Source organism: Chelonoidis abingdonii, chromosome 10, assembly GCF_003597395.2.
Source record: "Chelonoidis abingdonii isolate Lonesome George chromosome 10, CheloAbing_2.0, whole genome shotgun sequence".
In the NCBI taxonomy this organism is placed as follows: Eukaryota; Metazoa; Chordata; order Testudines; family Testudinidae; genus Chelonoidis; species Chelonoidis abingdonii.
Window position 1 is genome coordinate 5,982,798 of NC_133778.1, and position 25,625 is coordinate 6,008,422.

Below are 25,625 nucleotides of genomic sequence, written 5' to 3' on the forward strand. Positions count from 1 at the left end.
CTCTAAGGAGAGTTCCACACCTCTAGTTTAACCCATTTCAGTGCTTCACTCACTCCTAGTGAAAACGTTTTCTAATATCCAACAAACCTCCTCCTACTGCAACTGAAGCATTATACCTTGTTCTGTCATCTGCTACCACTGAACGATCTAGCTCCATCTTCTTTGGAATCCCGTCAGGTAGTGAAAGCAGCTATCAAATCCCGCCCTCATTCTTCTCTGTCGGCAGACTAAACATCCCAGTTCCTCTCACGCCTCTCCCTCATAAGTCATGTGCTTCACCCCCTAATCATTCTTAGTTGCCCTCACATGGACTCTTTCCAATTTGTTCCGACATTCTTTTCTTTCTGAAGAGTAGGCCAGAACTGGACACGGCTACTCTTTATCCAGATAGGCCTGCACCAATGCGAATAGAGGGGAATGATTCACGTCCCGCAATCTGCTTGTCAATGCTCTACTTATACAGTCCAATGCTGTTAGCCTTCTTGTCACAAGGGCAAAAACATTACTATATCCGCTTCTCGCCTACTATACTACCCCCTAGTCCTGTTTCTTCAGAACTGCTGCTAGCCATTCAGTCTTCTCAGTCTGGTAACAGGTGAATGGGATTTCCAATATTCGATTGATGAGCCTATAGACGCGAGGTGTGCAAGGCATATTAACATGGATCGTGATCGGGGCTTAGCCGTAGTCGTTCTGGAATAACTTTGTTCTTTTGATGAATGTACGCGACCTTCATGCTCTAGAGAACGCAAGGTGGACCCTCTCCCTTGACTCTTTTTTGGGGGCCCCAGTATTCTAATTTTGTCAGGGGCTCCCGGTCAGTGCGTGCTGGATTCCATCTGGCTTATCTGTTCCCTCCTCTAACCCAAGTGTATCCTTACAACGGTTGACACCTGCGCCCAAAGTATGTTAAGTCTCCGAAGACGTATCGTTCGTGCCAACTGGTGCTAAAGGGGTGCAATTCAACGCATCCTCCACGCACCAGACATATGTGAAGTTACTGAACACTTGCCCCAGGACCGACTGCCGTGGGGCAGCTCCTCCTGCTTGAAGACACAGCTGCCAGCTAGATCATCGGAGCCATGATCACTACGCGGCACGTCGTTGACAATCCGAATGCACTACATGCCGTTCGAGCCACCCGAGTACAAATAACTAGGCAGATTTTAATCTCACGGCTTAGTAGTGTCCATTGCTATTACAGTCCAGCCCCATACCGTTATGCTTATAACTTGCTTGGCAAGAATAGCGGTGGAAGAAGTTCGTACTCTGAGGAAATACAGTGTTGCCAAATTATGCGTATCCCCTACGAATCAGCCATACGAAACCTCCAGTTATCCACTCCTTAGTAGGGATGAGGGCAAGATTGTTAATTCAGGGCATGGCCAACTTGCGGAAGGCGCCCTTGGCTGACTGTAGGTAAAGTCAGACATCCACTATGATGCTGGCTGTGTGACCTGAATTCCGTAAACTGGCTGATTGGTTTCCTCCTTGCTCTATCATCAGAAGATAATTTCCTTGGACGACCACTGAAATCTGGTGTATTTTCGATCCGAAGCGGACTTGTTAGGCCATTGAAAGGCGCTCGAGGTGGGGTTGACTGGCCTGTTATTCCCCCGGATCTCCTTTCTTTTCTTCCCTTTTTTAACAGATGGGCACTTAACATCAGGTCCTTTTTTCCCGTCATCCCCGGACCTCCCGAGATCGTGCAATGAAATTTTGAAAAGATAATGGCCATTGGCTTATCTGCAATCACATCCACCAACTCTTGTAGCACCGGGCCGGAGGCAGCGGCATCCGGCCCCAGTGGAAGATTGTGCTCATCGTTCTAAATAGTTCCTGGAACCATTCTTTCCTTTCCTTCCCTGCCTTCCACAAGGGCTGTGGTCACACTATCCTCTCCCCGATAATAGGAAGAACTGCTCCATGATATCCATGCGCCACACGCGTTGATGAGTGGCGGTGCCTTGCGCTCCAGTGCACGCCAAGTCGGGGACTGACACTTGTTGCGAAGAACTGGGGCAAAAAAAAAATCCATTGAGCTACATATGCTTTTCCAACATCTCGTTCACTCCTAAGCCTATCCCTTTCAATTTCAGGAATAAGGGGCCCACTATGACTTATTCCCGCACGTGGAAACATCTTCTTGTTGCTAACATACCTATAGACCTTCTTTTACTCTCTAACATCTCTTCTAGCTGCAACGTCTACGAAAGTGTGCATGTTGGGCCTTCCTGGCTTTCACTGCCTGCTGCATCCTGAGCAAATTATTTGCTCCCCCTGGTCATTTTGTCCTCTTTTTGCACCACTAAGTTTGCTTGTAAGCTTCTATTTTATACGTGTTTACATGTTTTTTTTTTTGTGTTTAAGGATCAGCAACGGATTGATAACTACTGTTGAAGCAGAGCTGATCACTCCTGTAATATTTACTGATTTTCTGTTCTTCAAACAAGCAAGAACTTGTAAAGGCAACTTGGGCGAGCAATGGCCCGTTCTATTTCTAGCAACACCTAAGTCGAGTTGATGAGGATAATCATCCTTCTCTTAGAAAGAAGTACAGACAGTCCGCCAGCTGTCCCTGACTCCTTTCCCTCAGTGTTATTCTCCCAAGCGGTAACCCTGATCTACGCCCGACATGCGCGTATCCATGAGGGAAGTCAAAAAAAGTCGCTTTTTCTTGAAAGTCCCAGCTACATAAATTCTGGGGAGCTGGCTGCTCTCTTTCTTCTTGTGTCAAGAAATCCTGAAACCTCGAACATTCTTTCAAAGATCACGATCACGGTACTGTGTGCGTGCCGCTCCCAGGTTCACGGTATCGGGACTATTGGTCCACATTTTGCTCCCCCTACAAATTCTACCCTGTTTGTGAAGCAAGGCAGGTCAAGACAAGAGGCCCTGGCTGCCTAGTTGGGGTTCCTTCTCCAGCACTTTCATACCGCAGGGAAATTGTCCCTTACACTTTCCCCCAAAAACTCCCTGGATGTCCGTTGCACCGCAGTATTGCCTCTCGCCCCCCGCAAGATATTGGGTGATTGAAGTCCCCATGGGAACCAGGGCCTGTGAGATATAACTTCTGCTGTTATTGCTCAGAAGAAGCCTTTTCACGTCCACGTCTCATACCCCCGTCTGGTGGTCTATGCAGGACACATCCCAGGCCCGCGACCATCACCCTTGGTTGGCTCACTAGATACTTTCTAAACTTAATACCAGGCTAGGTTTTTCTGCAGTTTCATAACTGAGAGCCTCTCTGAAGGACATCATACGGCTCGCTTAACAATGCAATGCTACTGCCCTCCACCCTTTTTGCCCTGGCCTGTCCTTCCTCTTCCTGAACAGTTTATATCCATCCATGACAGTACTCCAGTCATGTGAGTTATCCCACCAAGTCTCTGTTATTCCTATCACATCATAATTCCTTGACTGTGGCAGGACTTCTAGTTCTCCCTTCATGAGGCTGGACTCATTCAGTCAGCCCGAGGGTCTTACTCCTCCGCAAACAAACCAAGACCGTCGCTGCGGGTCTCTGCCCAATGCAGCTGTATGCAGACACCCACATCTCCGGAAGCACCTGGACACCTCTGCCCCTGAATGTGCAAACAGCGACGCTGAAGGCCTGGTTTTTAGAGGGTCTGTGCTAGGGTCACTGGGAGTGGTGGGGGGCTCATTCCCTCTGAGAATCAGGATCAGGGGAGGGGGGTTCTCAAGTCGGGTACCCAAATCCCTGAGGCTGCCAACATCAGTGCAGACTTACAGTCACACTGCACCACAAACACGAGCATGGAGAAAGGCACCGGGAGTGGGGCTAGGGGAGGGAGAACGCAGACGTTCGCTGGGAAATCAGTGCAGACACGGCAGCCAGTGAGGCTGAGGGGGGCCAACTCTTCTGGATGGCCCACAGGAGAGGAAGGTCAAGGCTGGTGCCAATGGAGCAGAGCAAGGAGAAGCAGGAGTTGTGAGCCAGTGCATGGAGGGTTTTGAATATAGGCAGCAACAGTGAGCCCTGCCTGCCAGGCAGGCTGGAGATGGGCACTGTGTGGCCAGGAGCAGGGAAGCAGCAGCACAGGTGGAACATGGTGGAGAGCTGGGCCTTGGGAAGCCACAGCAGGTGGCAGTGGCAGCGAAGGGTGACCGAGGGTTTCAGTTGGCCATTCGCATTCATCACAGCTCCCTTGCCCCCTGCCCTCTGCCCAGGGCTGGTCTCTGCCGGCATGTGCCATGCAGCGCCCAGTACGTGTCAGTGAGGTGAGGACAGCAGAGCGCCTGTGACTGACGGCTGTTTCCCTCAGGGCCCCTCCGCTCCTGGAGCCTGCACAGCAGTAGCTAGGCTGGGACAGGCCTGAGTGCCTGTTTCCTTTAACAAAGCAAACCATGCTCCACGCCGACCATGTGGGCACAAGCGTGTTCCCATCCCCCCAGCCCAGCCCTCCTCCTGGCTCCCAGGGCCATCTCTAAGGACGGGATGGATGCCCTGGCCACCAACATCCAGGGGTCATCACCACAGCACAATCCGTCACCTCCACTCTGACTGGCTAGCTGTGGGGTTTTTGCGTGCTATGGGGGTCTGGGGACACTGAAAGCTTTTTCCACCCTGGGCTGCTCCTGCCAGCATCCCTGCCCTCCGTCCACCCTCCAGCCCAGCCCTCCCCTCTCACTCTTTAAACCTGCATGGTGCCTCTTTATGCTATGGCAGCTGGCTCTCTAGATAGGGACTCTCCCTCTGCACAGCGCCAGGACAACGCGGCACGCTATTGTCAAAGCCAGCTGCAGCACCTCTGGCATGCCATTGTCCCCAGGCACACTCACCTGCAAGCCAAGCCCTCCAGGGTCCCCTTTCTCGCCCTTCAGCCCATTCATGCTGGGACGACCCTGTAGACAAACATCAAGCCAAGGGTTCAGAATGCAGTAACTTATTGCAGACACTGCTCACTGTGCCGACTCCAGCTGATGGCACAACACCACACACTGCACCCGAGGAGGGCTCTCTTAGGCAGCACTCCTCTTGCTAAATCAGAAGGGAAAATGCACCAGGGAGGGAGAGGAACACGCCCTCAAAGAATTGGAGACGTTTACGAGCTGCCAAGCTCTACCAGTTCATGTAGTTCTACTGACCAGTGCTGTGACCATCCAGTTTGAGCTCCTGTACAGCACAGGCCAGAGACCTGCCCCACAGTCATTCCCAGAGCAGAGCTCTTAGGAAAATGGGCAACATTGGTTTAAAAATGGTCAGTGCTGGAGAATCCACCGTAACTCTTAGTAAATTGTTCCAATGGTTAATTACCATCACTGTTTATATGCGTACACCTTATTTCCACTCTGAATTTATCTGGCTTCAACTGCCAGCCATTGGAGTGTTAGAGCTTTTCTCTGCTACACCACAGCGCCAGTTATTAAATATCTGTTTCCCATGTAGGTACTTACAGACTGTGATCAAGTCACTCCTTCACCTTTTCTTTGGTAAGCTACATAGATGGAGCTCCTTGAGTCTATCACTCTAAGGCAGGTTTTTGAATCTTTTAATCATTTTTGTGGATCTTCTCTGAACCCTCTCCAATTTATCAACATCCTTCCTGAATTGTGGGCACCAGAACCGGACACAGGATTCCAGCACCATTCGCACCAGTGCCAAATACAGAGGCAAAATATCCTCTCTACTCCCACTCAAGAGTGCCCTGTTTATGCATCCCAGGATTGCAATTGCTCAGCTTGCTTGTGAGCATCTGGTGAAAACACAAGCACAGCGAGAGTTCTCCAGCTGAGCAAGCTGTGCAGCATTGTCAGTGTTCCCCATTAGCCTCAGCATGGGGGTGTCTCCACTTCCTTCAACCAGGGAGGCAATGGAAACAGAGCTGGCTAGGGAAAGGAGCACCAGACCCAGCTCACCCAGGGAACAAACCAGAGACGAGCTAGGAGAAGTTCTTACCGGTCTGCCAGGAAAGCCAATTTCCCCCTTCTGTCCAGGTCGTCCATGCGGGCCCTAAAAGGGAGAGCAGGAAAGGAATGCACACTCAGTCCGCGCACCCAGTGTGCTGGACTACTAGCTACGAAGGACAAAGGACACTGGAGTGGAAAAGCCTGGCCATGCTTCGTTTCAGTGTCCTCAGCATACACCTCCTGGCTCTGTGCATTCCTAACTACATCAGAATGGCCACACTGGGTCACACCGATAGTACATTCAGCCCAATAGTCTGTCTTCCAACCATGGCCAGAGCCAGGTGCTTCTGGGAGTCTCAGGTTTAGGGACATGGGGTCGTGTCTCTGACCATCTTAACTAATAACCATTGACGGACCCATCCTCCATGAAACGATCTAGTTCTTTTGTGAACCCAGTTATCCTTTTAGCCTTTACAACATTCCCTGGCAATGAGTTCCACAGGTTGACTGTTCGTTGAGTGAAGAAGTGCTGCCTTTTGTTTTAAACTTGCTGTCTATTAATTTCATTGGGTGACCCCAGGTTCTTGAGTTACGTGAAGGAGTAAATAACACTTCTCTATGCACTTTGTCCGCATCATTCATGATTTTATAGACCCTTTCATATCCCCCACTTTAGTCATTTCTGAACAGACCCAGTCTTTTTAACCTCTCCTCATATGGAAGCTGTTCCATACTCCTAGTCATGTCTGTCGCCCTTCTCTGCACCTTTTCTAATTCTGGCATCTTTTCTGAGATGGAGTGACCAGAACTGCACGCAGTATTCCAGGTGTGGGTGTACCATGGATTTATACAGTGACATTTGGTGGAATCTTCTTCCTTAGAGGTTTTTAAAGTCAGGCTTGATGAAGCCCTGGCTGGGATGATTTAGTTGGGGTTGGTCCTGCTTTGAGCAGGGGGTTGGACTAGATACCTCCTGAGGTCCCTTCCAACCCTGATATTCTATGATTCTATGATTATGACATTTTCTGTTTTATTATCCATCATTTTCTAATGGTTCCTAATAGTCTTATCTTTTTTTTGACTACCGCAGCACACTGAGTGGATGTTCTCAGAGAACTACCCACAATGACTCCAAGATCTCTTTCTTGACTGGTAGCAGCTAATTTAGACCCCATCATTTTATATGTATAATTGGGATTATTTTTTCCTATGTGCGTTACTTTGCACTTATTAACACTGCAATTCACCTACCTTTTTGTCATCCAGTCAAACAGTTTTGTGAGATGCCTTTGTAACTCTTTTTAGTTTGCTTTGGACTTAACTATCTTGAGTAATTTTGTATCATTTGCCAATTTTGCCACCTCACTGTTTACCCCTTTTTCCAGATCACTTATGAATATATTGAATAGGGCTGGTCCCAGAACAGACCCCTGGGGGACACAACTACTTATCTCTCTCCACTCTGAAAGCTGACCATTTATTCCTAGCCTCTGGTTCCTATCTTTTAACCATTTATCAGTCCATGAGAGAACCTGCCCTCTTATCCCACGACAGCTCACTTTGCTTAAGAGCCTTTGGTGAGGGACCTTGTCAAAGGCTTTCTGAAAATCTAAGTACACTATATCCACTGGATCCCCCTTATCCACATGCTTGTTGACCCCTTCAAAGAATTCTGGTAGATTGGTGAGGTATGATTTCCCTTTACAAACACCACGTTGACTCTTCCCCAACAAATTATATTCATCTATGCGTCTGACAATCTTGTTCTTTACTATAGTTTCAAACAATTTTCCTGGCTTGGGTGTGGGAATCTCCCTCATGTCCTCTAGGGTGAAAATGTATGCAAATAATTTATTTAGCTTCTCCAAATAGCTTGTCTTCCCCAAGTGCTTCTTTAGTCTCTCCATCACTTAGTGGCCTCACCCCCTATTTGGCAGGCCTCCTGTTTCTGATGTACTTAAAATTTTGTTGCTCTTGGTTTCTGTGTTCTTAGCTAGTTGCTCTTCAAATTCTTTCCTGATCTGTCATATTATACTTTTACATCGGACGTACCAGAGTTTATGCTCTTTTCTATTTTCCTCACTAGGATGTGACTTCTAAATTTTAAAAGGATGTCTTTTTGCCTCTAGCCACCTATAGCTCTCCTGTCCATGACAGCTGGGCCTTTCCTGCAGCTCTGATAATGCATGTGAGTTGTGAGCATTGAGCACAGACACCCAGATCGGAGGCCACACACATGCTCCTGGCAATTGGACCTTGGCCATAGAGTCAGAAATGCTCCAGAACAAGCTCTGGGGTTTGCCAAACCCTTGGTTCCTCTGGCTGACTGCCCCATGTGGGTGCTTGCTAATGAGCACTTGCTCTGAGCACCGCCACTTGGGCTGGCGGTTCCATTGCAGATCCAACTTTGGTACCTCTCAAACCAGTTCTGAGCAAGACGAAAGGAGGCTGCTCTTTGGAGTATGAAGACCATCCCCCTGAACACACAATCCATGTGTGCGACCCCCAGCTGTAGTGAACACCTGGCACACAGAAGGTGTGAAAAGCCATCCCTTATTGACAGAATGTTAGAAAGATGCAGGTGCTAACTTACTGCTGGGCCCATGGGTCCCACCAGCCCCTGCTCACCCTGTGAACAAAGAATAGGAAAATAATTAGTATTATGATGCACATGTGGCCATCCCACAGTCTCCTCCTGGGGCCATTTCTCCATCATCCCCAAGCTGATGTTACCTCCCAATCTAGGGGTGCTGCTGCCCTCCCTGAGGAGCAGGAAGGAGGATGCAGCAGGCTGTGTCTGTCATGTAATCCCCAGCACCACCCACGCTGAACACAGCCTACTAACAGCTCTTGCAGACAAGTGACTAAGAAGTGGCCTTTCCCAGTGCTTACGTACCACCAACAGACACAGGGGCCCTGGGACATTTTGGGAATTGTGTCCATGTTGTCGACAACACATCCAAGTGCTCTGCAACCTCCCTAACCATGAGCCAGCCTCAAACTCTCCTCGCTCCCGCAGTGAGCCAACCTCCCTCAGCAGGTTCGGCCCTGGCAGCTGTGGGGGCCGAAGGGCAGGGATGGCTTGGTGCCCTGGCTGAGCATCGGAATGAGGTGGGGGTGTGTGAGCTGAAGGAGATGTGGGTGCAGGGACAGAGTAATGTAGGCCAGTGCTTATTGGCTTTAACAGTGCAGTGAGTCATGGCAAGTCATGGCAGCCCCAATTCCCCAGGCTGGCATGGGGACTGGGTCTGAGCCCTCACCGCATCCCAGTGTACACACTGGTCCCCAGAGGCAGATAAACCTTCATATGAAGCGGGAGGTTGGCCCTGAGCAAGCCTTGCCCTGGAGCTAGCTCCCCACCACTTCCCAGGGCATGGTGCTCCACCCTGCGCCGGGACGCCCAACGCTGGGTGAGCATCCAAAGCAGGCCAGACGAGAGCCCGAGTCAGCGCGTGACCTTGTCTCCTTTCGTGCTAGCTGAGATGCCCGTCCCATCTGGGCCGATGATCACTCCAGGCTCTCCTTTCTCACCCTTCCAACAGGAGATAAAACAAGTAGGAGTCAGAAGAGAGACCACCCAGCCCCTGCCCAAACAACAGCTGCCTTCCCACAGTTCTCCGCGGCTGCCCAGGCGGCAAGGGAGAGCTGCTCTCTGAGTTTCTCTAACAGTTAAATACAAGCCCAGGAGCGTCACAGAGGGCTACATTCTGGCTGTGGACTCACCCTGGAAGGAGCGGTGCTCAGCTGCACTGCCCAAGAGCAGACTGTGACTTAAGAGAGGGATGGCTGACAAACGGATGGGGACTTGTCTCCCTTTTCTTTGCTTCTCCACCATCTCTCTGGGCTCTCAGTGTGGGAGAGCACAGCTTACCTCGGTAAAGTGTCCTTGCTAAAGACTGGGGCTAATGAAAAATAATGGCATCCAGTCTGAGCTCCTGTTCAGCACAGGCCAGAGACCTGTCTCACAATAATCCTCAGAGCAGAGCTTGTAGACAAACATCCAGTCTGGATTTAAGAAGTGCCAGTGATAGAGAATTCATGGCCCTTGTAAGCTGTTCCAATGGTTAATTGCTTTAATGGTTAAAAATTTACACCTTATTTCCCGTCTGAATTTGTCTAGCTTCAACTTCTAGCCATTGCATCCTGTTAGACCTTTCTTCGCTAGATTATCAAACATTTGTTCCCCACGTCTTATGTTCTGTTACCCAGGTAATCAAGTCACCCCTTAACCTTCTCTTTACGTTAACGAGATTGAGCTCCATGAGTCTATCGCTATAAGGCAGGTTTTCTAATCTTTTAATCATTCTCGTGGCTCTGCTCTGACCCCTCTTCAATTTATTAACATCCTTCCTGAATTGTAGGCACCAGACCTGGACACAGTCTGGCAGCAGCACCAGTGCCAAATACAGGGGTAAAATAATCTCTCTTCTCCTACTCGAGATCCGCATCCCAGCCTCGCATGGCTCAGTTTGCTCAGCTTCATTGTGAGCATCAGGAGACAGAGCTAGCACAACAAGAGCTCTCTGAGCCAAGCTGGGGCTTCTCACGGCATCATGGAAACCCCATGACTGGAGACATTTCAAACAAGACTCAACAGAAGGCAGCAGTCCTGCAGCAGCACTGGGGATGGAGGGATGGGAGAAGCCAGAAGATGATTTTACACCTGGCGTTTCTCTCATTCTATTCGTTCCACTGGCAGAGAGTGTGACCGCTGGATTCACCGGTACCAAGCTGCTGGAAGGAGCACAGCTGCTCTCCTATTACTCTCCTGGGATCTGGTGACTCCTCACAGAGTGACGGCCGTCAGCATGGTGGTCTCAGGTGCCTGAACCAATACGAATTTCCACGCCCCACGGGGCTAAAGGAGTCTGAGGTCAGTGCTGTGACACGACTGTGTTTGGTCCCTTCCACTATGAACTGGGAGCCGGCAAGTACCTGTCAGTGGGGCTGGGAGCCAGAGCGCAGGAACTTCGTAGACACAGGGAACATCACATTGCCACAAATCAAAATCACCCCTTGAGCACCAGGACAGAGACAAGCAGACAGGCCGTCCTACCTTTGGTCCTGGGGTGCCTGGGAAACCTGGGTCTCCTGGGTCTCCTTTAGGTCCCACTTGGCCCTGCAGATGGAAGCAGGGAGGAATAGGCCTTTAGACAGTACTTCCAGTACTGTGGGCTTCCTGCAGGGACACTGGCACCATTTGTACAGTGGGGGTGCTGAGAGCCATTGAACCAAACTGTGAACCCTGGATATGATCGAATCCACATCAAGCCATTACCCCTAGTTCCAGCACCTATGACTTCTCCCAAGGTGAGGCATGCAGGGAGACTCCTTCCCAGGGGTTGGAAAGCTCAGGCCCACAGAAGGCGTTTGCAGCTTGCTTCACCAGCAGCCTGCTTGCTTTGGCAGGCCGAAGTTTGCACTTAATGTATTCGGCCAAAAAAAAAAAAAAAAGAAAACTGTCTGCAATGTATTACTGCAGGCAAACGTGCTGTGCAGCCTCAGCTTGTCTCGCACAGCCTGTGCACAAGCACGTCTCCACAATGTTATATAGTAGTTTAAATAATCTTAAAGCTCTTGAGAGTGACAGGAATCAACATGAACCTCAGCTTTGGCCCATTCACAAGCAGGCCTCCCCAGATGCCCCGCTCCACCATCTGCCAGAGGCAGTGTCTCGCGGGTTCCATGTTAGAAACAGTGAAGGGGCCAGATTCCCATGGGGCTACACTGATTTACACCAGCTGGGGATCTGGCTGAGAGAGAAACTCAACATTTAGCTCCAGGTCCAGGCTGTGAACACCCCAGATTGGTGGGGGTCTGGATCTGGTTTGGGCTCCCACTGGGGACATGGGCTCCTCAGCACGGGGCGCAGGTAGCTTTCCCATTCTCAGGGCTCTGTCAGTAAAATCACAAAGCTACTCACCGGGAAGCCAGCATGGCCTTCTCTGCCCTGAGGAAAGAAACAGACACCTGTAAATGATCTCTCCTCAGGCACTGGGATAAGTGTAAAACCACTGATGCACAAAGGGGACTGCTGGGGCTGCTGGCTGGACAAATGGCAGGGAGATGTTCAGGGCTACATACCTCAGGGCCTGGCAAACTAGCTAATGCTTTCTGAAAAGGAAAAGATACACATTAGACCGTGGATCCTTGCTGTCTTCCTCCCTCAGCGATGGCCAGAACTGACCTTCTGACAAGGGAGGGGCTGACCCAAACTTCCCTGGGGTCATCAGGAAACGTTGCACTAACTTCAGCGGGCTTTGGCTCAGGCCCACTGCTCTGCTTGCTAAGGGTGACGTGCCCTCTCCCCAGCATGAAACGCTCCAACCAAACTCAAGTTCTATGGGTTTGGTCCTTTCCCATTTATTGCCACTTAGACCCTCTCCCACTGACGTGCTTTTATCATCCAGGGGTTACAGTGGACGAGAAGCTGGATATGAGTCAAGTGTGCCCTTGTTGACAAGAAGGCTAACAGCATTTTGGGCTGCATAAGTAGGGGCATTGCCAGCAGAGGGAGGGATGTGATCATTTCCCTCTATTCGACATTGGTAAGGCCTTATCTGGAGTACTGTGTCCAGTTTTGGGCCCCACATTACAAGAAGGATGTGGAAAAATTGGAAAGAGTCCAGCGAAGGGGCAATGAAAATGATCAGGTGGCTGGAGCACATGACTTATGAGGTGAGGCTGAGGGAACTGGGATTGTTCAGTCTGCAGAAGAGAAGAATGAGAGAGGATTTGATAGCTGCTTTCAGCTACCTGAAGCGGGGGTTCCAAAGAGGATGGATCTAGACTGTTCTCAGTGGTGGCAGATGACAGAACAAGGAGTAATGGTCTCAAGTTGCAGTGGGGGAGGTTTAGGTTGGATATTAGGAAAAGCTTTTTCACTAGAAGGGTGGTGAAGCACTGGAATGTGTTACATAGGGAGGTGGTGGAATCTCCTTTCTTAGCGAATTTTAAGGTCCGGCTCGACAAAGCTCTGGCTGGGATGATTTAGTTGGGGATTGGTCCTGCTTTGAGCAGGGGATTGGACTAGACGACCTCCTGAGATCCCTTCCAACCCTAATCTTCTATGATCTCTGCTGCATGCGGTCATGGAGTCAGGGCCTGGAACCACATGGCCACATGTCTATGGCACAGGCTCTGTGCTGAGGATCTCACCATTTAAAACAGTTAGCGATAACCAGGCAAGCTGTCTGAGACGTTAGGACCATAGCCTAAAAAAGACCTCTGCCCATTTACTCAGTTTAGCCTCTGTTTAACCGCCCCATCAGTTTGGTCTAGCCCATGTCTTTAATCACTCATTCACACGTCCAGTGGCACACACATGCCACATCACGTTCAGGGTGCACTGCCTGGCGCTGGGCTGGGCTGGATTTCCTGGGGTGTATTTTTAGTTATAGCACTGGCCTGGTCTAGTTCTCATTTGTCTGCGATTCACCTCCAGCCAGCTCTGATTTCCTTTTGCTTAAATCCTCCCCTCTCTTCTTTCCTCTTCCTTACCGCTTGCAGGGCCGGCCCACGCGTTGCCTCTCTGAACTCACAGGGGTATCAGCGTGCAGGAGCACTCTCAGGCTCGGGGCCTTTACTCTAAGTTAAACATGTGCCTGTCCCCAGGGAGCAGCTCCACAGCCCGGCCCAGTCCTGCCAGCAGTGACACACCTGCCAAAGTGCACTCAAGCGCAGCCCGGCTCCAAGCTGCATAAGCCATGGGACACTGGGGCCCCGGCTGGGGTCAGCACCAGCCCACAGTAACTCACCAGTGCTAGGCGGGAATGAAGCCACTGCTCAGCCTGGTGCTAAACCTGAAGGAACTGGCATATAGCAGCTGCTTGTGACTGCTGCAAGGATGTGGGTAGAGAGGGAACAGGCTGAGAGCAGCCTGGGCACAGGGGGCCCAGAGACAGAAGTGCAGGCTGCAAAGGGACACGTCCTTACCTCTTCGCCCAATGCATAGATGACCTGCCCCGGGGGTCCAGGGAGCCCAGGGGGGCCTGGGGAGCCCACTCCATCTTGGCCTCGTTCACCCTGCGAAAGACAATTCAGTGCAGGCTTCCTTCCTACTGCACCCAACCTCAGCCCACACTGCCCCCTCTCGCAACTACAGGCCCAAGCCCCCAAGCCCACCCCACCGCTCACAACTGTGGGCCCAGGCCCCCGAGCCCAGACCATGCCCCTCACTGGGCCCCCAAGCCCAGACTGTGCCCCCACACCTTGCCCCCATGGGAGCAGGCCCTGAACCCAGACCGTGCCTCCTCCACCTTGCACCCACGGTGCAGGGCCCTTGAGCCCAGATCGCGCCCTCCACCTCGCCCTCCACCTCCGATCCCAAACTGCAACCCCCCCCACCCCCATAGGGCTGGGTTCCCAATCCTAGCCCCCACTCCTCCCAGTGGCCTGAGTGGCTGGAGGTGGAGACAGAGCTTTGCGAAAGCCTGGCTTCCTCCCAGGCATTCAGAGCAGCCCAAAGGCTGATGGGCCTGAAGCTGAGCTGAGCCGGCATGGCGGGAAGGGAGCCAGCCAAGCAGCAGTGTGACACCATTCAGAATCAACAAGGGACCAAAATATGCACACAGTCCCTTCCCCCCCAGAACCAGAACAGAGCTCAATGGGCCAGAGGAGGTGGCTCCGTGTGCTCGCCTGAGGGCTCCCCAGAGAACGGCAGTATGGCCCAGCACCCAGCGCTGTACTCACTTTAGCCCCCTGGCTTCCCTTGTCACCCTTGGGTCCCTGCAATGAGAAGCAAGGGTGAGACCTGCTCGTCTATGCACCCAGGAGAGAGACACAACACACAATCTTCACTTTGCTATGGTGGCCTCTGAATCCACACTCCGGGCGTCCAGTCGCAAAATGCCAGCAAGGTTGAAGGGGCAGGCTCTGGTACCTATGAGTGTCTAATGCTCACTTCAGAGACAAACTAGTCCTGCCTCCGCCGCCAAGGGAACAGCAGGGGAGCTGGTCTGGAGAGAGCAGAGACAGAACAGGCTCAGATGTCCAAGGACGTCTCCTGTGGCTACCAGGCTCTCCCCATTAGCAACTGTGCAGCAAGGGACAGCCCTGGTGGGAACGGCACCATCACACAGGTGAGCTGCATGAATGAATCATGAATGGAGGAGCTGAGCCTGATGAGGTAACCAAATGGGGTGAAACAGTCCTTCCTGGGGCTAGTAGGAGCTGCATCTCTGCTGATGAGAATGCCCCTGCCTCTTGGCATGGCCTGGCCTGTCCCCAGGAAAACAGCAGATGCCTCCCATTAGCTGCTAGTGGAATTTATACACCAGTGCAGACTCTGCACCTGGGGCAGGGCAGGGCTCCAAAAGGAATTGGAAACCTGGCCAAACCTCAGAGCAGAATGGGACTCTCTGGAGTGCTGGGGGTGTGGGCAGGGACGGCATGTGGAAGAGATGTGAACCGGGTCGGGGTGGGAAGCGATGGCCAAGGACGGGCTGTGAACAGCCCAGGCAGGTCTGCTCAGCCGACAGAGAGTGACTCAGATGCATTTTATCAGTCTGCAGCCAGGACTTCAATGACAGGGCAAGGGACACCTGACATTTGCTGATGGGAGCAGAACATCTGTATGTGTCCCTTGAACTGTACATAGCTGTGAGAACAATCCAGGTCCTGCTGTATCTGCAACCAGCATGTGCTGAAATCGCCCCACTGCAAACATCTGGGCAGGGTCTCTAAGAATAACAGAGACTTCAGAGTCCACACACAGCAGTTAGGGTGGGTCAGGGAGCTGGAATCCCGACACTTACCTGAGGTCCTGGGAAACCTTCCAGCCCTGGGCGCCCATCCACACCCGGAGCACCGTGGTCCCCCTGAAACACACAGACAATCATAGCACATTGAGATTGAGGGCCCTGGTCCTTAGGGTGTGAATTATATTCTGGCTGCCACAGGGCCCCACCCAGCTCTAGGCAGACCCCTAAGCCCAGCAGCCACTCTGGGCAACCTTACTCTAGGGTCCACATAAGGGGTTTGGGTGGATTCTGTATCACAAGACCACATATTTTACAAATCTGCCTGAAGACACCGTTGAGCATTTTGAAATATTGACCTGTCATTCCACCTTGCCACCCCTGCCCCTAGAACCAGTAAGAGTTTGCGTGATCTGGGGCACAAAAACTTAAGTTCTAATCTATGAAATGCACGTATTTAACACCTGCTACAGCCATCAGTAACTATGTATTTGAATCACAGGGGTACCGGAGGAGGGGAGTCGGGGCAGCCCTCAATTTTCATTAGATACACCGACATTAGATAACGTGCAAAATATTCAACCCATTATAAATATATTCAATAATAAGAATAAATTGAACCAAATTCTTAATGTTGGAATCATTATTAATGAATACTAGTGATCGCCCTCATTCAGACTACAGCTGAGTGCCCCAGGGAGAGTAATACGAGTCACAGCTTGTGATCTCCCAAAGCTAAAGCTGATTTTGTTAGGTCATTGCTACACCCCACACCTCCCTGCCCTGCACAGAACATGGTCCGTGGCAGTTTGGTGTGGTTGCATATGAATCTCATAGATTTACAAGGCGCATCACTCTCACAAGAGCGCCTGTTTAACTTCAAAATATCCACAGAGCAAGCACAGCACTGTCTGCTACAGTTTTGGGAAGGAGAGACTTGTCATCGCAGATCCATCCCCAGTGGATTCCAAGCACTTTTACCCACACATGCATGGAGATGTGCTCACTTTCCATTTCCTTTAAATGCTTCAGCTGTTGGGGGAAAGGAGCTGAGCTCCAGTGGTACCTTTGTCAATTTTTGCTGCCCGATTTCTGCCGTGTGTCCGACACGGTGGCACAATCTGAGTGTCTGTAGCAGGCAGCCATGAATTTGGTTGCCTGTTCAATGACACGAAGCTCTTTGCACTGATGTCACCCAGCAGAGAGAGGGGGCATCTAGCACACAGAATCTTCAACACCAAGGCCAAGGCCATCCTAGTTCACCACTGTATCACAGCCTGAGTACATGGGCAGCTAACAGCCCTGGTACAAGGTAAGCCTGCTCCTAATTAGCAGTAGCACGGATGTCTAGTCGAGCTCTCCCTTGGACTGGGTGGGTTCTGTGCTCACTAAAGATGCTGTGCCCTGTTTGCGGTAATGGTGCAAGAGGAAGACAAATACGTCAGTGTCGTCCGATAACACGGATATTCCCACCAGTTCCTCTTTCGTGACCATCACCATCTGTTGTACAAGGATGCTGTCGGCCTCCTCATGAGAGATGGCCATATCTTCTGCGTTGCTCACTGCACCTCCCTGATTTATTTCAATCAGGCTGCCGTCTCTGCTTGTGATGATTAGCTTGTGTTTAGTATGAGTCGTTAAACTTCCTGTCTTGAATGAGTTCTCTAAAAATCTTATCAATCAACTGCATCTTATTTTCAGTAACCATCAAGACAATTTTCTGTGGAGGTGTGACAGAGCATACCAGGCCCAGAGGCCCCTGCCACAGGGTCCTATCACACCCGCCATAGAAAAAGAGCAGTAGAGAAACCCTCCAAGTGGACTAGAGAGACTGTGCAGGAGGCAGCCAATTAGAGAAGGGCTGCAGGGAGCAGCAAATCAGAGGGTTGCAGACCCATGTAAAAGGAGCTGCAGAGCGAGAGTCGGGCAGTTGCTGCCTGGAGCTTGAGGAGTGAGAACTGTGTTCCGGGCTGGCTGAAGGAGCAGCAAGATCACAGACAGATCAGCTGCTGGCAAGGACTGGGTGAGCAAGACCAAGGTCCTGGCTGCCTGCTGGGACTGAGCCCAAGACAATTGCTGGCAGGGACTGCGGGTGCAAGAGAGAGGTCCTCACTGGCTGCTGGGACTGAGTAAAAGGACCTCGGCCTTACAGTAAGGGTGAAGAATTTGTGAAGGTGCTGGAGTGGCCCAGGAACTGTAGAAGCACTGTGATTAATTAAAGGGGTTTTGTTTTGTTGAAAGCTCACAGACTGTGTGATACTTGCCCGGAGGGCTGAGTCACTGAAACCACCTGGGAAACCAACAACAGGGGTCACCACAGACTGAAGGAGGTGCAGATGCACACACAGCCGGGGGTGCTTACGAGAGGTGAGTACCACCTTGTCACAGGAGGTAGCTGTGTGCTTATACTCAACAGATGCACTACACTTGCTTCTGTAGCTCTGCTAGATCTTGTGACTCTCTTTGTGCTGAATTCTTGGTACCTGTCAAAGACAAGATACATGTCACCTAATGCCAACTTCTGCTCAAGGCAGACTTTGAAACTGGTCAGAAAGTCCTTGATGACACCTCCTGCTGGCCAGTGAACTATCCAAAGAACTGGCAAACTGCCAATGACCAAGCAGGTGATTTCTTGCGAAGTATGTCTAGTTGACACCTTGGTCTGCAGCTGCTTCTTGAGGCTACTCTGAGCCTTGGCAGATGAGCAACTCCTGTGATAAAATATTCTTGAGGTCAACCTCTCATGAACTTGCTTATAGGCCGATCACTCTTGACTAGATAAGGCCAGTGTCCAATACTAACCTGTACATGCTTTTTTTGGTCACTGCCGGTGTCTCTACTACCCTTGACATTGTGTAATAGAACCGTCCGGGCCAGCTACGTTAAAGTTCTGGCATTTGGCAAATAGCACTTGTGAGCGTGTGTTCACTCACTGCTTGGGCACCTCCTGCTGGCCATCCTGGGAATTAGCTCCGGCAGTCTCGCATGCTCCCTCCAGTGGTGTCTTCCCCCATCTTGTCTCACTCTGCGGCCCCGCTCACTCCCAGATCGGCAGTCTTCTCATCGTGGCTTGGTCTCTGGCCAGGTTACTAAGGTCCTCCTCTTCCAGGGAATTCAAAGTGCTTCCAGACCCACTGTCCGGCTGGTGTCTCCATGCCCTGGCCACTCCCCAGTGGCTGGTAGAGGAACCCAGGCCCACCGTCTACACCCTCTAGTCCAGGGACCCTGTGACAAGCAGCCACGGTCTGGGTACAGTCCTATGCCTTGTTGTTGTTTCTCTGGGCTTCTTCCTACCTATCTGGCTTCCCCCCTCTCTGGGTTTGCCAGGCTCCAACTTCCTTCCTTCAGAGGGACTGCAGCCTACCCAAACACCAGCTCCCATCTGCAGTCAGTTACCTGGCTTTATACAGACCCTGCCTGGTCCTAATTAGCTGCCTCAGCCTAAAGGGTCCCTGTTTGCAGCCTCAGTAGCTGATTGGGCCCTCCTGCCCAGTGTGAGGAGCACATGCCATCACAATGTGTCATCTACACTGACCAATGGTGGTGCCATTCTACCACCGTTTATTATCGCCTCCTGGTGCTTAGTGGGGGTCTAAGGGATTGATGCACAGCTCTAGCTTCTTCAATGGCTTCTCTGCCCAGTGCACCTGCAGCAATCCTGGATTTCATTTCTTCTTTAGAGTGCACTTGTATGTGAGCCTCACTGGTGTCTTTCACATTTGCAATGTCTTCCACCAGCCAGCTGCACAGGCGGAGGCTAAGAGCCCAAATCTTGAGCAGGCTGTTCCCAATGAGGCACTCATCTGTAGTCCTGACATGGCATCCCGGGAAGTATGCTGCCTGCCAGGGGCCCCTATTCGAGAAGTTACGGATGGATTGTCGAGGATCATCCGGCCCTCTATTACCCCATGCTACTCATCCATGTGGGCACTAACAGCACTGCGAGGTATGACCCTCAGCAGATCAGAAGTGACTACAGGGCTCTGCGAGTATGGGTGAGGGAGTTGGGAGCACAGCGGGTGTTCTCTTCGATCCTTCTGGTCAAGGGTAGGGGACCTGGCAGACACAGATGCATCCTAGAGGTAAATGCCTGGCAGCGAAGATGGTGTCACCAGGATGGCTTTGGCTTCTTTGACCATGGGATGCAGTTCCAGGAAGGACTGCTCAACAGAGATGGGGTCCAGCTATCGAGGAAGTGGAAGAGCATATTTGGATACAGACTGGCTAACCTCATGAGGAGGGCTTTAAACTAGGTTCAACGGGGGCAGGTGACCAAAGCCAACAGGCAAGTCAAAATCATGGCAACCCAGGAGAAGGTTCGGAATCTTGGGGGAGCATGGGCTGTTATTGTAGGGATAAAGGAGAGACAAGAGAAAACTGTGGGGAGGGGAATCAAACCAGTATCTTAGAAGTCTGTATACTAATGCGAGAAGTACTTGAAATGCTAGTATATAAAGACAACGACATAGCTGGCATCACAGAGACCTGGTGGGATAATACATGACAGGAATATTGGTATAGAAGGGTACAGCTTGCTCAGGAAGGACAGGCAGGGAAAAAAGGGAGGAGTTCTAATCTACGAAATGCACATATTTAACACCTGCTACAGCCATCAGTAACTATGGAAGGACAGGCAGGGAAAAAAAGGGAGGAGGTGTTGCTTTATATATTAAAAATGTACACACTTGGACTGAGGTTGAAATGGAAATAGGAGACAGACTTGTTGAGTCTCTGCATAAGGATATAAGGGGTAAAAAACAAGGGTGATGTCATGGTAGGGGTCTACTACAGACCACTTAAGCAGGAAGAAGAGGTGGATGAGGCTTTTTTAAACAATTAACAAAATCATCCAAAGCTTAGCGGTGGTGGTGACGCGGGACTTCAGCTACTCAGACATCTGTTGAGAAAATAACACAGCAAAGCACAGATTAGTCAACAAGTTCTTGGAATGTATTGGAGACAATTTTTTATTTCAGAAGGTGGAGAAAGCTACTAGGGGAGAGGCTGTTCTAGATTTGATTTTGACAAATAGGGAGAACTGGTTGAGAATTTGAAAGCGGAAGGCAGCTTGGGTGGATGTGATCATGAAATGGTAGAGTTCATGATTCTAAGGAATGATAGGGTGGAGAACAGCAAAATAAAGCCAGCGGATTTCAAGAAGGCAGACTTTAGCAAACTCAGGGAGTTGGTAGCTAAGATCCCTTGGGAAGCAAGTCTAAGGAGAAAACCAATTGAAGACAGTTGGCAGTTTTTCAGAGACTTTATTAAGGGCACAAGAGCAAACTAGCCCACTGCATAGGAAAGATAGGAAGTATGGCAAGAGACCACCCTGGCTTTACCAGGAGATCTTCAATGATCTAAAAATCAAAAAAGAATCCTACAAAAAGTGGAAATTAGGTCAAATGACAAAGGATGAATTTAAACAAATAACACAAGTATGTAGGGACAAAATCAGAAAGGCCAAGGCACAAAATGAGCTCAAACTAGCTAGAGACATAAAGGGTAAGAAGAAAACATTGTACAAATACATTAGAAGCAAGAGGAAGACCAAGGACAGGGTAGGCATGTTACTCAATGGAGGAGTGGGGAGAATAATATCAGAAAATGTGGAAATGGCAGAGATGCTTAATGACTTCTTTGTTTCAGTTTTCACCAAGAAGGTTGGTGGTGACCGGACATCTAACACAGTGAAAATGAGGTAGGACAGAGGCTAAAATAGGAAAAGAACAAGTTTAAAAATTACTTAGATAAATTAGATGTCTTCAAACCACCAGGGCCTGATGAAATACATCCTAGAATACTCAAGGAGCTGACTGAGGAGATATCGGAGCCATTAGCGATTATCTTTGAAAAGTCATGGAAGATGGGAGAGATTCCAGAAAACTGGAAAAGGGCAAATATATAGTGCCCATCTATAAAAAGGGAAATAAGGACAACTCTTGAAATTACAGACCAGTTAGCTTAACTTCTGTACCCTGAAAGATAATGGAGCAAATAATTAATCAATCAATTTGCAAACATCTAGAAGATAAGGTGATAAATAACACGGAGCATGGATTTGTCAAGAACAAATTGTGTCAAACTAACCTGACAGCTTTCTTTGACAGGGTAACAAGCCTTGTGGATGGGGGCAAGCAGTAGACGTGGCATATTTTGACTTTTGTAAAGCTTTTGATACTGTCTCACATGACCTTCTCATAAAGCAAAATGCAACCTAGATGGAACTGCATAAGGTGGGTGCATAACTGGCTGGAAAATCATTCTCAGAGACTAGTTATCAGTGGTTCACAGTCATGCTGGACTGCATATTGAGTGGGGTTGCACAGGGATCCGTTTTGTGTCCGGTTCTGTTCAATATCTTCATCAATGACTTAGATAATCGTATAGAAAGCATGCGTACAAAGCTTGTGGATGATACCAAGCTGGGAGGGGTTGCAAGCGCTTTGGAGGATAGGATTAAAATTCAAAATGATCTGGACAAAATGGAGAAATGGTCTGAAGTATATAGGATGAAATTCAATAAGGACAAATGCAAAGTACTTCATTTAGGAAGGAACAATCAGTTGCACACATACAAACTGGGAAATGACTGACTAGGAAGGAGTACTGCAGAAAGGGATCTGGGGGTCATAGCGGATCACAAGCTAAATATGAGTTAATAGTGTAACAACTGTTGCAAAAAAAGCGAACATCATTCTGGGATGTATTAGCAGGACTGCTGGAAGCAAGACACGAGAAATAATTCTTTTGCTCTGCTCCACTCTGATTAGGCCTCAACTGGAGTATTGTGTCCAGTTCTGGGTGCCACATTTCAGAAAAGATGTGGACAAATTGGAAAAAGTCCAGAGAAGGGCAACAAAAATGATTTAAAGGTCTAAAAAACATGACCTATGAAGGAAGATTGAAAAAACTGGGTTTGTTTAGTCTGAAGAAGAGAAGACAGTTTTCAAGTACATAAAAGGTTGTTACAAGGAGGAGGGAGAAGAATTGTTCTTCTTAACATCTGAGGATAGAACAAGAAGCAATGGGCTTAAATTGCAGCAAGGGAGGTTTAGGTTGGACATTAGGAAAAACCTCCTAATTGTCAGGGTGTTCAAGCACTGGAATAAATTGCCTAGGGAGGTTGTAGGGGATTGGACTATATGACCTCTAGAGGTCCCTTCCAGTCCTATGATTCTATGCCACCATGGCTGCACCTCTACCTTGGGAAGGTGGTTTCAATGTATCTATCCTATTCCTGAAACATGGTGCAAGACATCCTCATCCTTCGTGAACTGCTCTAAGACGCGACCTGGTAAGTATTCCGTGGGTCGCAGGTAATATGGAGCCCTAAGCATGGATAACAGTCTGAAACAAAGTAGGCCCGGTCTTAGCAGAACACTAACACACCAAGTATTAGCTAGCCAAGCATGCGCCTTCCTGATCAGAGAGCATGGGACAAGAACATCCCGTGTTCTCAAGAGATGATCCAGGAATACACCATGCCTCCTTAGAGAAGGATGGGAGGACAGAAGCACAGTCAACTCGTGGAGGTTGTGAAGGCTAGGACTATAACAGCGTTTAAAAGAGAACCAGATAAATTCATGGTGGCTAAGTCCATAAATGGCTATTAGGCAGGATGGGTAAGGAATGGTGTCCCTAGCCTCTGTTTGTCAGAGGATGGAGCTGGATGGCAGGAGAGAGATCATTTGATTATTACCTGTTGGGTTCACTCCCTCTGGAGCACTTGGCATTGGCCACTGTCGGTAGACAGATACTGAGCTAGATGGACCTTTGGTCTGACCCGATACAGCCGTTCTTATGCTCTTATGACCAGGGATTTTGTTCAATTAGCAGGCACAAGGTACAGGAGAATGACAAAAAGCACATGGAACAGAATGCACAACCTGTTTGTACTGATGTATGCAAGGAGAGTGGAAGGAGAGCCATCTTTGTATCGGCCACGGGGACGCTCGCTGTTATGCTATTGAGCCTTTACCTTGTCTCGGGCAGATCTGTTAGTGTCCCTGTGACACACTCGACAGGGTGCTAGGACGGTGCTTTGTTAACAATAAACCTGGCTGAGCACCTTCACCACCAAACCGGTGGCCTTGCATAACACTGAGCTCTATGGATCAGCAGGCTGTATAGTGCCGCTAACGCTGGTGCTACTGAACAGCAGAACCAGCAGTGCTCCGCTGCACGACCACCTCAGTGCAGAGCGGGCATGCCCAGCTGCCAGGAAGTAAGGCAGCATCAGTGTCTCAGTTTCTAGATGCAGTGGCCCATCTCCTCTCTGCTCTTATGTATATCATCACGTCTCAGTTCAGGGTGGGGGAGGGACGTACTAGCAAGGTATACTGCTAATGCAGACATCACATATGTACCTTGGAGCTAACCATGTTCCATAACAAGATATTACTCTGACGTTTTCATTACAAATAACTGAAATCCAACAAATGTGGGGGGCGAGGGATAGCTCAGTGTTTGAGCATTGGTCTGCTAAACCCAGGGCTGTGAGCTCAATCCTTGAGGGGGCCATTTAGGGAACTGGGGTAAAAGTCTGTCTGGGGATTGGTCCTGCTTTGAGCAGGGGGTTGGACTAGATGACCTCCTGAGGTCCCTTCCAACCCTGATATTCTATGATTCTATGAAAAGTGGTTTCGTGTGTCACTTAGCTTGCCAGTCAGGAGGGGCATGGTATCAAGGCCTCACATTTCAAAATGTTCAACAATGACAAGGTGTCAGCAGGCAGGTTCTCTGAACTCAGAGTCTTGACATTCAGAATTCACAAAAAAACCCATCCCCACTGTCTAGACACTGCTTGCATTGGCTCCTGGTCTACTCATGGACTGGGCAGGGCAGGAGTGGAGCCACCATCCCTTCAGCTAGAACTCATAAGAAGAGGTTGAAGATTTTCTGAAGCTGTATGAAGTGATCCTACCTTTTGTCCTGGCAAGCCAGGCAGCCCAGGGCTGCCAGCGTCCCCCTGGAAGATAAAGAACAGTAAATCAGTGTGCAGGAAGAGCTCTCCTGCGTGCAGCATGGAAAATGTGTGCTGGAAATGCATATTTCAGAGGTTGCATGGACCATTCCATGGATCAGGCACGTGAGGGGGGTCATGGGACTGACAGCAACAAGCTGCACATGTCCATGCCATGGCTCACCAACACTGTCCTTCCTTCCAAGGCTAAGATTTCTCAAGGCACAAAGGGCAGCCAGGTGGCTAATTTCCAATGACTCATCGGGAGCCCGGCTCCTATCTGCCCTTTGTGCCTCTGGAAACCTCCCAGGGTTTCAGAGCACTCCTGGGGATGGGGTGGGGTTTGTCCCTGCATAAAAACAGCTCCTTGCTCTGAGGCAAAGGAATAACGAATATCATGGAAAAGTCCTGGGGGGACATCCTGGCTCCAGGGAATTTAATGGCAAAACTCCCTTCACTTCAGCAGGGCCAGGATTCCTCCCGATGCATCTCCCTTGCAGACTGATTGTGGGGCAGCGCTCAGCTGTATAACAGCACAGCAATACCCTATGTAATATGTACTACGAATCGGTCAGCGCTCAAAATGGACCAGACACGTGCTGGCCAGAATGGCCACGCAGAAAGGCTACTGCCCAGATTTTTTGAGACACCAGCATAATATTCTAATTCCTGCTGTTCTTTCCGCTGACTTCTGTACTGCTCCTGGGGCGTTCCCACGTGATGCCTATTAGAGAAGAGGGAAGGATCGTCTGTTACACACGCCAGAGTGGAGAATGTAGGAGGGCCGGGGAAAGTTCTCCACTCTGCACAGGAGGGGAACTCCCTGAGAAGAGCGCTCCCCAGGGACGGAAGCTGGATCAGCCCCAGGGACTGGCTATTTCATCAGAGGACACCTCTCACTGTACTGCTTGGTTGGGGCTAGACAGCTCAAGTCCTGCTAGGGCAGATAGGTACACATAGATTCCCAATGGCTCCTGACCTTGAGTCCGGGGAGTCCCAGTGGCCCCTGTATGAAAAGTGAATAAATACAACACGTTATCAGGCAAATGAGCGCGTGTCCCCTCAGAAGCCCCTGAACCGCTGGGTACTTTGGT

General features: G+C 50.0%; 1 protein-coding gene across 1 annotated transcript in view; it reads right to left on the reverse strand.

The window, feature by feature from the left end:
* The window catches only part of COL18A1 (collagen type XVIII alpha 1 chain), a 112,601-nt gene that overhangs the window by 13,944 nt on the left and 73,032 nt on the right, over positions 1-25,625 (reverse strand). The window contains exons 18-29 of the mRNA XM_075069885.1: positions 25,511-25,537; positions 24,493-24,537; positions 15,627-15,689; positions 14,563-14,598; positions 13,807-13,896; positions 11,956-11,985; positions 11,795-11,821; positions 10,928-10,990; positions 9,329-9,403; positions 8,465-8,500; positions 5,921-5,974; positions 4,804-4,866 (exon numbers count right to left, since the gene is read on the reverse strand). Coding sequence (XP_074925986.1) covers positions 4,804-4,866; positions 5,921-5,974; positions 8,465-8,500; positions 9,329-9,403; positions 10,928-10,990; positions 11,795-11,821; positions 11,956-11,985; positions 13,807-13,896; positions 14,563-14,598; positions 15,627-15,689; positions 24,493-24,537; positions 25,511-25,537 — 609 coding nt within the window. The remainder of the gene's footprint in view (positions 1-4,803; positions 4,867-5,920; positions 5,975-8,464; positions 8,501-9,328; positions 9,404-10,927; positions 10,991-11,794; positions 11,822-11,955; positions 11,986-13,806; positions 13,897-14,562; positions 14,599-15,626; positions 15,690-24,492; positions 24,538-25,510; positions 25,538-25,625) is intronic.